The sequence below is a fragment of the Octodon degus genome, unplaced genomic scaffold, assembly GCF_000260255.1.
Source record: "Octodon degus isolate 3935 unplaced genomic scaffold, OctDeg1.0 scaffold00050, whole genome shotgun sequence".
Classification (NCBI taxonomy): Eukaryota; Metazoa; Chordata; class Mammalia; order Rodentia; family Octodontidae; genus Octodon; species Octodon degus.
In genome coordinates, this window is record NW_004524626.1 from 9127535 (window position 1) to 9139625 (window position 12091).

Here is a 12091-nt window from a genome sequence, read left to right on the forward strand (position 1 = left end):
CCTCAGGACTGTACTTGATATGTCTGAAAATTTAATTAAAAAAAAAAAAGTTGGGGGCAAAAAAGGAAAAATAGTAACAAGAGAAGGTCACCTCATTCTTACGGGGGCCGGTGGGCAGGGCAGGCACGGCGTGTGATGCTGGGAGGAAAACAGGGAACGCATGAGCCAGCCAGAGGGACAGTCGCAGGCCGGGGCACACGCGTTCTCCGACTAACCGATCACGAAGGACATTTTCTACCGTGAAAAAATAGACTGTCTTTGAACAGAATATGAAAAGCAAAGTTGTTCTTTTTTAAAGTCATTGACTGGCAATTTTTTTTGTTTTTTGTTTTTTTTGTTTTGTTTTTTCTTCTTTAAAAAAAAAATGGAAAAAAATAACACTATTTAAAAAAAAAGAAAAAAGAAAAAAGAAAATGTCACTGGATAGTTACACTGAGAGGTTGAAAAGAAAGCTGGGTTCTGCCCACGCCCCCTCGCCGGCCGGCGCCCCTGGCTGCGGGACAGGAAGGAGGTTCCGGGACTCCAGGAGGCCGAGGTGGGGCCCCGGCCCGCACCCCACCCCTTGGGGCATGGGGAGCCCCGCCTGCGTGCCGACCCCCACCCCCCACCCCAGTCTTGGTTTGGAGTCGCAAGGAAGCGAGGAATGTTCCAAGTGTGTGACGGTGGCAGCCAGGGCCATGGGGGGGCTCGGGAGGCCACGTCGTTCCCGGGACCGGACCGCGCAGCCACGCAGAGCCACCGCAGCCTCTGCGCGCCCCGTCTGCTGGGGCCCCGGCACAGGGACCTCATGGCTTTATGTTGCATAGTGGTCGAAGCTGCCGAGGTACTCCAGTGATGCCTGATAGCAGAACTGGTACTCGTCCTGTGGGGAGAGGCGGCAGCACCATCAGGGCCTTCCACCCCCGGGCCTTCCACCCCCAGCCCCTCCCAGGGCTCCTGGTGGACTCATCTTGGCCCACATGGGAGGACACTCTAGACCTTCAGACACGGTGAGGCAATAGTGCAGACTCAGCCTTCTGCGCACCTGTCACCCCAGCACCCTGGGAGGCTGAGGCAGGAGGGTGGCAAGTTTCAGCCCAAGCAACTCTGTAGGGTGAGACCTTGTCTCAAAACAACAAAAATTCTGAGGAAGTCAGAATGAAGGCCCTGGGCTCAATCCCCAGCACTAAAAAAAAAAGTTGCCCCCTTCTCCCCAGGCAGCAGGGGGCAGCCCTAAGGGTCACCGCACCTCCGTCTGCACCATGGCGGGGCGCTGGGTCCGAAGCATCTTCACCGTCTGGAAGACGTCCACCACGCCCTCATAGCGCATGCGCTCCAGCACGATGCTCAGCGTGATAAACACGCCTGTCCTGCCCACGCCGGCGCTGAGGGGAAGGAGAGTCAGATGGACCCGCCCTCGCCCCCGCTCCCGCCCGCAGCCCCCGGGAGCCCTCCCTACCTGCAGTGCACCGAGATGGGTCCGTCTTGGCCGAACTGCTCCTTGGTCTTGTGCACCTGGCCTATGAAGTCGATGAAGCCCTCGCCAGACTTGGGCACGCCCTGCTCAGGCCAGTCAGTGAACTGAAACTGCCGCACAGTGCGCGACTGACCGTCCTAGGGGACAAAGGACGTGGAGAGATCGTCATGGCGGGTTCCCAGAGGTCACCTGCACGGTCAGCTCAGCGCAGGGCGCCCCGACCTCAAGCCCACCTCCCCCTCCGCTCCACCGTCTGCGCCAATGCCCTTACCAGGGTGACAGCCCCACGCTTAGAAGACACGGGGTACCACAAGGACCTCACTCACCCGACCACGCACACGCTCCCCTGCTGTCTCCTCCCTAGATCCCCTCCACACCAGCCACAGGCCTACCAGCCCTGGCAGCTAATCCCCCGCCACCACCAGACACAACCTCCAGGGACGCAGGTTCTCCCATCCACGCCCACCCCGCCCCACCTGCCTCCACCCTCACTCGCACCTGGGTGCTGGCTTCTCCCTCTACCCATCTGTCCCGAGTGCTGTCCATAGCCCAAGTGCTGCCACAGCCCTAGGGCAGCATCACCTTACCCTGCATCCTCCCATACCCACGCTGACTTCCTCATGCTCACTGATTCCCCCCCCACTGATCCTCTGGCCCCTCCCTATGTCACCACTTGCCCCCAAGTGCCAGCCCTGGTCCCCAAGGCCACCCTAGCCTGTTCTCAACCCACTCACCCGGGCATCAGTGACCTTGAACTCGCGGAGAATATACTGTGGCATGTTATACTCGGCCATAGGGTCCACCACAAAGTACTGGTAGCGGGCAGAGCGCTCGGCTGGCCAGTACTGGTGACACTTCTCCTGTTGGAGGGCAGTGGCTGTGGTCAGCCCTTGTCTGAGTCCTGGCCCAAGCCCAGCCCTGCCCTGCCCAGCCCCCGCTCACCCGGCCCATCTCCCGCAGCTTGGTCAGCATCACCACGATGGTAGAGTTGTTTTCCCACAGCATGCGCCAGAAGTCCTCCGTGGTCTCCGCCAGAGGCCCTTGTGTCGCGATGTAGGCCTTCTGCTGCCTGCGGAGGGAGGTGTGTGAGCCCAAGCCTGGCAGGGAGGCCTGGGAATTGGGATCACGTCAGGACCCCATAACAGCTGCCACTGTACCAGCTATTTCACACTAGTCCCACTGGGCACCTGGGGAAGCCACCGGCCTCAGCAGAAGTTCACATTCTTTGAGGAAGCTGCAGCGTGATTCCTGCTCCTCCACATTCCTCCAGTGCCATTAAACTACTTCCCGTTATTTTCAAGCCCAAATTCAGTTTCACCCCGGGGGCCTCTGCACACACTGTGCCCTTTGCGCCAATACCCTTCTGCGGGCTGGAGTGTCTCCATCTCTGTGATGCCCACTTTAGGGCGGTGTCGGCACTGTAGGAGCTGAAGTACAATTCCTGGGCTCCAACCCTTGGTCCCACCAGCAGTTTCTCACCCCACCCCACTAAAAATGTCCTGACGCTGCCAGTGTCTCCTCAACAACTAAATCTGCCCAACAGAAGACCCCTGACGCACCGGGCTGAAGGAGAGGCACTGTGCACAGCAGCCATCACTTAAATACACAGCTAAAGCTCCTTTCCACTGGGCTTCCTGACTCCTGCTCCATTGAAGACCCCCTCAGGGCAGGGCTGGGGTCCTCCTGCACATGCACAAAAAAAGCAGCCCTGGACGCTACCTGTAGCCATCAATGAAGCTGGCGTTGATGTAGTCAGAGCCCTCCACGCCCCGGATGGGCTGCAGACAGACGCGGGTGCTCTCATAGGGCATGATGTTCACCAGGCGGTTCTTGAACTTGTTGCACGGCAGGTTGGCGCTAATGAAGCGGGATGTATGCGCCTTTGAGTTCGCCAGGCGCTGTGGGGAAGAGGGGCAGGGCCATCGGTCAGGAGGGGGCGGAGCCTGGTGCGCAGGGGGTGGGGCCGGGTCGGGGCCAGGCAGCACCTTGAACTCCAGCTCCATGCCTGTGACGTGCTCGCCGGGCTCCACCTGTGCCAGCTTCTGGATGTAGGTGTAGAGGCTGCGCGCTGGAACCTCGGTGTTGCCGCAGCCCACGGCCTCGAGCAGCGCCTCGTGGATGAAACTGTACTGGTCCTCCGTCTGCACCATGTAGTTGCGCTGGGAGCGCATGAGCGTCACGTGCCCATACACGTCCACCGTCTTCTCTGGCTTGATGCGCTCCAGCATGGCGTCGATGACAATGAAGCACCCTGTGCGGCCCACACCAGCACTGCGGGGACAGCAAGGTGCGCTCAGGCGCTGAGGGGGCCGGGGATCGGGGGACGCGGCTGGGACCCTGTCCCCACCTGCAGTGGACCACGATGGGGCCGGCATCTGGCGGGTTGCAGGTCTTCACCCGGCGTAGGAAAGCCAGGAAGGGCGTTGGGTACTCGGGGACCCCGTGGTCTGGCCATGCTGTGAACTGGAACTGGCGAACCTCACGCTTCTCGCTGGAGCCATTCTGGGGACACAGGACAGCACCTCTCACCATGTGGCTCACAGCACTGGGCCAAGGGGCGCCCAGTTCACCTCACAGCCCCAAGCTCACTACTTGTGTCTCTTGTCCAACCTGTCCCCAAGCCTTCTCTGCCTCAGTGGATGGCAGCTCTGCCCTTTGAGGGCCTGTGGCCACAATGTGGGTGTCACCTGTGCCCGGTCTCTCTCGCCCCACCCCCTCACGCTGTTCTGCTCCTTTTCTCCTTCCCTCCCCTCCCCAAGGGAGTCACTGTCACTGCTACGTTTGTTGCATGTCTACTGCATTAGGAGCCCCATGATGGAAAGACACTCCAATCTTGCTGTGTCCTGGTGCCCAGGCTGGGCCGCGACAAACAGCATGTCATTTGTGTATGAAGGGACTGGGGTTCCTGCTTCCTTCTGTCCTATTGCTCAGAGGTCCTGGCGCTTGGTCTGGCAAGTGTGTGCTGCTCTGCTGGGCCAGCCTGGGTGTCAGGGATGCAGAGGGGAGCCAGGGGAGCCCCTGTCCCCACTGCGCTAACTCGGAATCACTGACACACAAGAGGGAGGGAGCCACTCTCTGAACAGCAGCCATCAGTCAGACTCTGGTTTAAAGATTCCCTCCACCCCACCCGGACCACTCAGCAGCAGGGAGCCGCAGGGTGAGAGGTGAGGCAAGTCTTGAGAGAAAGGGACCAGTTCCCCATTCAGCTGAGTGCTGTCTGTCCTGTGGGGGCCACACACAGCAGAGCCTTGCCTGGGTGACCTACTCTGCTGTCTTTGGGCAGAGCTGCCACACCCTGCTGCCCACCTTGTGCAAGGAGAAGGTCCTCACACAGAAGGTGGCTAGCTCGATGGTGTCTAGCAGCGTGACCTGGATGAAGCCGTAGGTCTCCGTGCCTCGGTTGGGCCAGTACTGGTCACACTTGATCTGCACAAGCACGAGAAAGGGTGTCAGCTGGGGCCAGGCTGGCTGGGGCCCAAGGGCCACAGTCGGGGCCTCACCCGTGACTTCTCCTCCAGCCGCGTCATCATGACGATGGTGGCGGACCGCTGCTCCCACACCATCCGCCAGAAATCCCCGAAAGTCTCAGGCAGGGGCCCCTGCGTGGCGATGTAGGCATTCTGCCGCCGGTAGCCGTCCACATAGTTGGCATTGATGTAATCACTGCCCACAATGCCTGCAGCCGGGGTGAGAGGCCAGGGGCGTGCAGCTCGTGATCTCGGGTGGCCAGGGGCCCAGCACTGCCTGGAAGCTCCCTCGGATGGCCCCAAACACGTCCCCAGGGCCACCGTGGGGTGTGTGTTAGTTTCTCTGCTCTGGCATGACAGCCACCCTGGGCTGGACCTCTGTCTTGGTGGCGCTATCGTGCACATTGCAGGGCACTGAGGCAGCCTTGGTCCCCAGCCAATTCATACTGTTTTACTTGATTTCCTTTCCCAAAACCATGACAACCAAAAATGTCTCTGGACATTGCTACATCTCCTTTAGGCAGCAGACCTGCTCCACCCGAGAAGCATGGAACTATGTTAGAGACAGCAGCCTCTAGTTAAACATATCTAAGGACAGTGGCCTCCAGCTGGAGCTAGACCAGGCTGATGACCAGGACCAGGCCTCCTCAGCCTAAGGGGACCGTCTGAGTGAGAAAGCGCAACAGGGAGCCTGGCTCTCTCCACGCTACCTTCGATGGGCTGGAGGATGACACGAGAGTGGTCGTAGGCGATGACGTTGGCGTAGCGGTTTTTGGGCTTGTTTGCCTCCAGGTTGGAGTGCTCCCACGTGAACTGCTGCCCAGGGTCGATGGACTGTGGAGGGAGGAGGCCGAGGTGTGCACATGTCGGTTGGGGACCCAAGCCTGGGCTGTGGAGGCAGTGGGCTGCAGACTTACCTCATACTCCTGAGACAGCTTGAGGCTGTCATTAGCTTTGAGGCGCTCCGTGTGCTCCGCCATGTCCGAGATGGGGATGGGGGGGTGGCTGAGCATGCCTGCAGGGAGAGCAGCACCCACGGGGTGATTAGCAGGACCTGGGCTGGAGGGGTGGGGCACGGGGCGCTCGGTGTGAGTCTGCTGGGCAGGCGGGCTGTGGTTAGACGGGCAGCAGGGTGGGGGCTTTGGGGCAGTCATGATGGAGTCTGACAGGGTGCAGCCTGGTGCGCTGACCCGGCAGGGTTGCAGGGGCTGACAGAGGGTCCCCTGGACAATGCCAATCTCCCAGTGCCTTTGCGGTGAAAAGCAGGCAGGGCACAGAAGTGACAGCAGTGTAGTGGGTGCACTGCCCTGGGGGCGGGCCTGGGGTGGCCACCTCCTCTGCTGGGATCAGAGATGCTGGATGCCTCAGCTGGGAGGGAGGGCGGAAGAGCACGTGTGTGCTGCCTGCAGCCATCCTCTGTCCCCGTGTTGAGGCAAGGAGTGGGCATGAGAAGCCCGAGTCTGCAGCCCCTGATGCGGTGGGTGGGCACCATTCCCATGGGAATAGGGGTCCACCCACTCATGCCCCATTGCAGAGGCCCTTGAGCCAGCTATGGAGTGATCTAAAACCCTGAGGGCGCCCTCGACCCCACACCCTCTCAGGGCCTTGCCTGGCGTGTGGGCTCCCAGGTGCCCAGCCAAACAAGCAGCCCAACCGCCTCCCCAGGGCCACCCAGGGTCCCAACCCCGCCCTCCTCCAGGTGCCAGCGGGGGACAGGTGTGAGGCTTGGACAGAGACAGGAAGCAGATGAAGACCAAGACAGAACCCGGCAGGGCAGGGGAAAGGAAGCCGAGAGCAGAGACACAGGAACTAACTTTCCGAGTGAAACCCCGGCTCCCTGAGGGGGCTGCTGAGGCCCGGGTCTGCAGAGAAGCAAACAATAAATAAATGAACACACGCAGGGTCACCGCCCCCACACTCGCTGGCTGCAGGCACTCGCCGCCTGGGTCCTGGCCTGAGAGCTGGGGCGCTGTGGGGCATCCTGTCCACACGCCCCCACCAGACCAGCCTGGCACTGGGTTCCCCAAAGAGGCCAAAAGAGCAGACAAGGGAAGGTGGGGCAACACTGGGAGCAGGGGAGGACACAGGGGCCCATGCCACAAGCTGGGAGGGTGGCAGCTGTCAGACATATATTGGGAAACCTGACGGGGATGGATACACTCAGAGAAGTCACGGCAGCACCGCGGGGGCGATGCAACACTCCACAGTCCACCGAGAAAGTGCAGCCATAGGTTACACACACAGAATTCAGGGCCCTCATTGAGGTGAAAACCAGAGGACAGGAATTAGCCGAGAGATGCGACAGAAGAGAAGATACAACAGGGATGAGAGGAGATTCCTGCAGGACTGCAGCTCCAAGCTAAATACAAATGGTCAGAACCTTCAGTTAGGTGGAAATGTAACGATGTGAGCTGGGCCAGTGGAGTGGGTGTACAAGGGTGACAAATGAGCCCCTGGATGGTGCCTTTTAGGAAGACGGTGGCCATCAGTTAAATACCAATGGTCAACCTATCACTTGGATGAAAAGAGCAGTGATGTGCACTAGGCTAGAGACAGGAACAGGGACAGGAGTGGCATGGAGGCGGACAGGAGCCACCAGGAGGATTGCAGCCATCAGTGAAATGCTGATGTTTAAAGTCCCTATTTGGTGGGAAAAGCAGTTGATATGAACCACTGAAGGCACGGATGTGGCCATGCTGAGCCCACGAGAACAGCAGCCATCAGCTAAATGGACTCCTTATGGGGTTAGAGGCAGCCAGCATGAGCCCATTAAGAGAGAGGAGAGGGCGAGGACCGTGAAGCCCACCCAGGAGTGAGGTGTGACTGGGCCTCCGCCAGCAACCCCTGGGGACTTCAGCTGAGGGTATTGTGGAGAGACAGGGTGGCAGGTGGAGCTGCAGGGCACGGGGAGGCACCGCTTCTGCACTCTGCGGGCAGACACCCCAGGGCCAGGGCAGGAGTTGGCTTGGACAGCCCTTGCCCACAGAGAAGGGGCTAGCAGCTGGGGGGGGGGTGCACAGAGTGGGCTCTTCCTACCGGCAGTACTCCCGCCCCAACACCTTTCTTTTTTGCTTTCACACTGTGTGGACTCCTAAAGAAGACAGCCCCCATTCAGCAAGTGGAACTCAAAAGCCTTATGTGCTCACATGCAGAACCCACTACGAGAGCTCCAAGTCCGGAGCCAGAGAGGAAGGCGTCTGAAGTCGTGAGTTCACACCTGCACTGCCCACAGAGACACAGGCGCAGCCTCTCATCCCTGGACCCTCCCTTCTGTGCCGTGTTCCCCCTGCGGGGCTCGGTATATACCTGGAGTCTGGAAGTTAATGCGTCTCATTTCCACGGGGTCCTTGGGGTGGTGGGGGGCGAGGTCAGCGTTGTTGAGCAGGCATTTGGTGCGGGGCTCCGAGTCCTTGCGTTTGCTTTGCGGGGAGCAAGCGGGGTTCTCTGGTGAGGACCGTGTGCTCCAAAATCCATGCAGGCACCGCTCAGGACCCGGAAGCAGGCCATGCACACCGACGTAAGGTTGGGGTTTCCAGGCCCGAGCAAGGGAGCCCCACCCCCACGCCCCAGGGGCGGGGCCTGTGATTACCTGTCAGGCTTGCTGCTCCCCGGACCAGACAGGTGAGAAGGGAGGAAAGCACAGTGGTGAGGGTCCCATTGTGACTGGGGTGCTCTTCCCACAGCCCTGGGTGGCAGTACTACGGATTGTGCTAGGACCGCGCTCCCACTCCTGCCCTTTTAAATTTTTTTTTTTTTTTAAATATATATATAACCCTGTCACAATTTTTTTGTACAGTCTTTTTTTTTATTTTTATTTTTTGGCAGAACTGGGGATTGAACTCAGGCCCTTGAGCTTGCCAAGGAAGTGCTTATTCTACTGAGCCATCTCCCCAGCCCTGCCCTTTTAAATTTTAAGACAGGCTCTTGCTAAGTTGCTATTTGGCCAGGCTCAGTTTGAACTTGAGATCCTCAGGCCGTGGACGACTGTGTCCTTCCCCGCTTCTGCTGGAGCCCGCGCAGCCCCACACCCTTCCCTGAACCCAGCAGGGCTTGTGGAGCTCACTTCTTGTACAGCAGAATGGCTATGACAATGCAGATAATGAAGACCACGGCCAGCACTGGCCCGATCACCCAGATGAGCCCCTCTTCCCCGTCCACGATGGGCTGTGGGTCTGGGTTGTCCAGCTGGAAAGGGTCCGAGAAGGGGCTGGCCGCGAAGGTCTGCAGGCATGGAGGGGAGGAGCCTGTCAGCACCCTCCCTCCTGTGGAGTGCGGCTGGCCTTCTCCTCACCAGCTGTGTGCCTCCCAGGCCCTTGACCCTCAGGGGCTCCGAGCGGCCCCCTCAGTGCCCATTTTTTTCCCCACACCTCCTCCTCTGCCTTAGCGCTCTGAAGTCTCTTCTGTTCGTTTTGCTCAAGCATGTTTGCACATGCAAATCCTGGGCTGCCCATTCTGGCTGTACCCCTATACATTCTTCAAAGCACCAGGGATAAGAGCCCGTCCTCCAAGAATTCCCTTCAGGACAGACGGGTACCACTCAGGACGTACAGGCTCACTCTTCTGCAGCACAGCAAGCACAAAGAGGACGTATCGATGGCCAGGCTCCAGGCCCCGGTTGTCAAAACCACCATATTGCTTCTGATCCCCAGGACGGAAGAGTTGGGGCAGAACTGAGAAGCGAGCAGCAATGTAGGGCCGGGGCACCTCCAGCTGGCGTGAGTGCCGCAAGCTCCTCCTCTGGAGCCGTGAGATGTCCTGGATGAGCTGTGGGAACAGACAGGCAGATGGCTCAGAGCTTGGCAGGCTGCATGGGGCTGTGGGTCCGGCTGCGCAGTCTCACCTCCTCCAGATCCATGTCCTCCGGGCTGCCCAGCGGGGTGAGGAACTGGCCTCCACGAGACTTGCGTAGCGGGACCATCACAATGAAATAGTTCCTGTTAGGAGATGGGAGGATCATGGGAGAGGGGGTGTCGTACGGTCCCCCAGTTCCACAACTGCACAATTCCCAATTCAAACTGCAGGCTCAATCATGGTGTATCTTCTGCTTAAAAGGCTTGACCCAGGCAGTTCTATCTCTGAAACTCCTACACATGTTTTAAACCCCTAGCTTCAATGACCACATAGCCTTGTTACCCTTACTTCTCTCTTTCAAGCAGAGCGCCTCCCTCCTCACCAGGGCCCCCCCAGCTCTGCCCATCCCTCCTCCCCCGGTGCTGGAGGAGTGTAAGTGGGGCAGGCGTACTGCACGGGCACGGGGCTCTGGCCATCGGGCAGGTACACGAAGATGTAGCCATCGGGGTCGGGCTTGGGGGAGACGCCGGGCTTGCCACTGAGCATGTTAAAGGCTGTCCAGGCAGTGACTGTCTGCTGGAGGCCGCCCAGGCTGCTGCCGCGGTTGGTCAGCACGAAGTTGTAGAAGGTGTGGGGCTTGAGGTGCGTGATGAGCTTCTTGGTGGTGCGGCCGTCCACCTCCAGCGTCAGGCCGTTGTACTGGATCTGCGGGGGTGGGGGGTGGGGAGCAGGGGGCGGGGCCTCAGCGAGGGCCCTGCCCTCTTCCCGTGTTCCGGCTGAGGTTCTGACTTTGGTGCAGCTGAGCCCTGATCTTTGCTGATCCCACCCCAGCCTAAACCTGAGTCCCAGACACAACCGAATTTTGAGCCCTGATCACAGCCTGAGCACCAATCCCAGACTGAGCCCTTGACTGAGCCCTGATCCCTGATAGTGAGCAGCACCCCTGAATAACCCTGAACCCAGGTAGAGTCCCACCTCTTGGGTCCCAACCCTGCCTGAGCTTCAACCCTGACCGAGCCCTGATCTCCCACCCTCAGCAGCGACAGGGTCTCGAGCAGCGCCGCAATCTCTCGAGCCCGTTTCTTACTAAGCCCTGACTTTGGCTAAGCCCTGCTCCCTTAGATTCAGTAACAACAGACAGAGCCCCACTGAGTCCCTACCTTGACTTGGCCCCAACCTGAGCCCCCAATGACTCTCCAACCCAGGACCCCGCCCCCGCTTGGAGGCCTCACCTTATAGGGCGTGGGCGAGTTATAGTTATCAGGAAACTCCCAGCTGAGCAGCACTGACGTCTTCATGATCATCTTCACCTTGAAGTTCTTGGGGGAGACTGCGGGCAGCGTCCGGGTGAGCAAGGAGAGAGCAGAAGAGAGGCGGTGAGCGCAGGAGTGGGTGTCACGGGGCGGCCCAGACACTCCCTGTCGCGGCTGTGCCCACGGCCTTCCTGCCTGGCCCTGGCCCGGCCCTGCCTGCCCTGTCCCAGGTCCCTGCTGCGGGAGACGGCGCAGGCTGCAGAGAGAAGGTGCAAGGGGAGAAGAGGGAGGAGGAGGAGGGGTGGCGGTGCCACCACCAGGCACGTCCCACCTTTACCAACGCCGGAGGGAGCCTCGGGGTCCGGACTCTGCCTTGAGTGTCCACAGGAAGCAGAAAAGTGACACTTACCTGGGCAGGGGGAGGGAGGGGGCTGGGGAGGGGTCCGGCTGTGAGGCAGGGTCGCCGCGCCTACCTTGGTCCCGCAGGAACGTGCGGTAGCGGACAGGGGGGCTGTAGGGGCCGGGGCCCCGGCGCGTGTGGGCTCGCACTTGCAGGTCATAGGCTGTGTCGGGCTTGAGGCCCCTCAGCGTGAGCGCGTTCTCAGCCCCAGGCTCGGCCGCTGCGGGCAGCTCTGTCTCTCGGGGAGGCCCTAAGGCACCGGCCTCCCGCACTGCCACCGTGTACTTGACGATGGCCCCATTGCGCTCAGCGGGCACGGGCGGCAGCCAGCGGAGCAGGACGGTGCCGGCGGAGGCATTGCCTGCCGCCTCCAGAATCTGCGGGTAGCCACGGGGCGCGTCCTCAGGGATGCTCAAGACCTCCGCTGCCTCCTCACCCAGGCCCCCGCGGCTGCGCGCCGCCAGCCGGAACACGTAGGTGGCGCCCTTGTGCACGCCCGCGGCCGAGTAGTGGTCCTCTGAGGCTGGGAACTCCAGCGTGGCCAGTGGTGTGGTGTCTTCACGGCCGAATTGCAGGCGGTAGCCCAGTACTTGGTCCTCAGCAGGGACGTTGGCTGGGGGCTCCCAGCGCGCCAGGAGGCTGCCCTCCGGGGTCTGCTGCACCGTGAGGGTGGGGCGGCCCAGCACTGTGGGTCAGGGACGGGGGTCAGGGGCCGAGCCACCCG

General features: G+C 60.5%; 1 protein-coding gene across 8 annotated transcripts in view; it reads right to left on the bottom strand.

Annotated features, from left to right (window-relative positions):
* Nucleotides 1-608: 608 nt before the first annotated feature.
* Nucleotides 609-12091, bottom strand: part of Ptprs (protein tyrosine phosphatase, receptor type S) — a 74939-nt gene continuing 63456 nt past the window's right edge. For 4 of the 8 annotated variants that reach the window (XM_023716804.1, XM_023716806.1, XM_023716802.1 and 1 more), the window contains 21 exons: nucleotides 11441-12052; nucleotides 10947-11044; nucleotides 10166-10419; nucleotides 9764-9857; nucleotides 9472-9687; nucleotides 8987-9144; nucleotides 8513-8524; nucleotides 8230-8342; nucleotides 6738-6785; nucleotides 5841-5938; nucleotides 5634-5757; nucleotides 4957-5132; nucleotides 4763-4882; nucleotides 3804-3958; nucleotides 3442-3727; nucleotides 3176-3354; nucleotides 2399-2525; nucleotides 2191-2316; nucleotides 1439-1593; nucleotides 1229-1364; nucleotides 609-862 (listed from right to left, as the gene is read on the bottom strand). In XM_023716804.1, the coding sequence (XP_023572572.1) occupies nucleotides 794-862; nucleotides 1229-1364; nucleotides 1439-1593; nucleotides 2191-2316; nucleotides 2399-2525; nucleotides 3176-3354; nucleotides 3442-3727; nucleotides 3804-3958; nucleotides 4763-4882; nucleotides 4957-5132; nucleotides 5634-5757; nucleotides 5841-5938; nucleotides 6738-6785; nucleotides 8230-8342; nucleotides 8513-8524; nucleotides 8987-9144; nucleotides 9472-9687; nucleotides 9764-9857; nucleotides 10166-10419; nucleotides 10947-11044; nucleotides 11441-12052 (3356 nt within the window). In that variant the 3' untranslated portion in view covers nucleotides 609-793. The remainder of the gene's footprint in view (nucleotides 863-1228; nucleotides 1365-1438; nucleotides 1594-2190; nucleotides 2317-2398; nucleotides 2526-3175; nucleotides 3355-3441; nucleotides 3728-3803; nucleotides 3959-4762; nucleotides 4883-4956; nucleotides 5133-5633; nucleotides 5758-5840; nucleotides 5939-6737; nucleotides 6786-8229; nucleotides 8343-8512; nucleotides 8525-8986; nucleotides 9145-9471; nucleotides 9688-9763; nucleotides 9858-10165; nucleotides 10420-10946; nucleotides 11045-11440; nucleotides 12053-12091) is intronic. The other 4 variants (XM_023716807.1, XM_023716805.1, XM_023716808.1 and 1 more) reach the window with 3 other exon arrangements.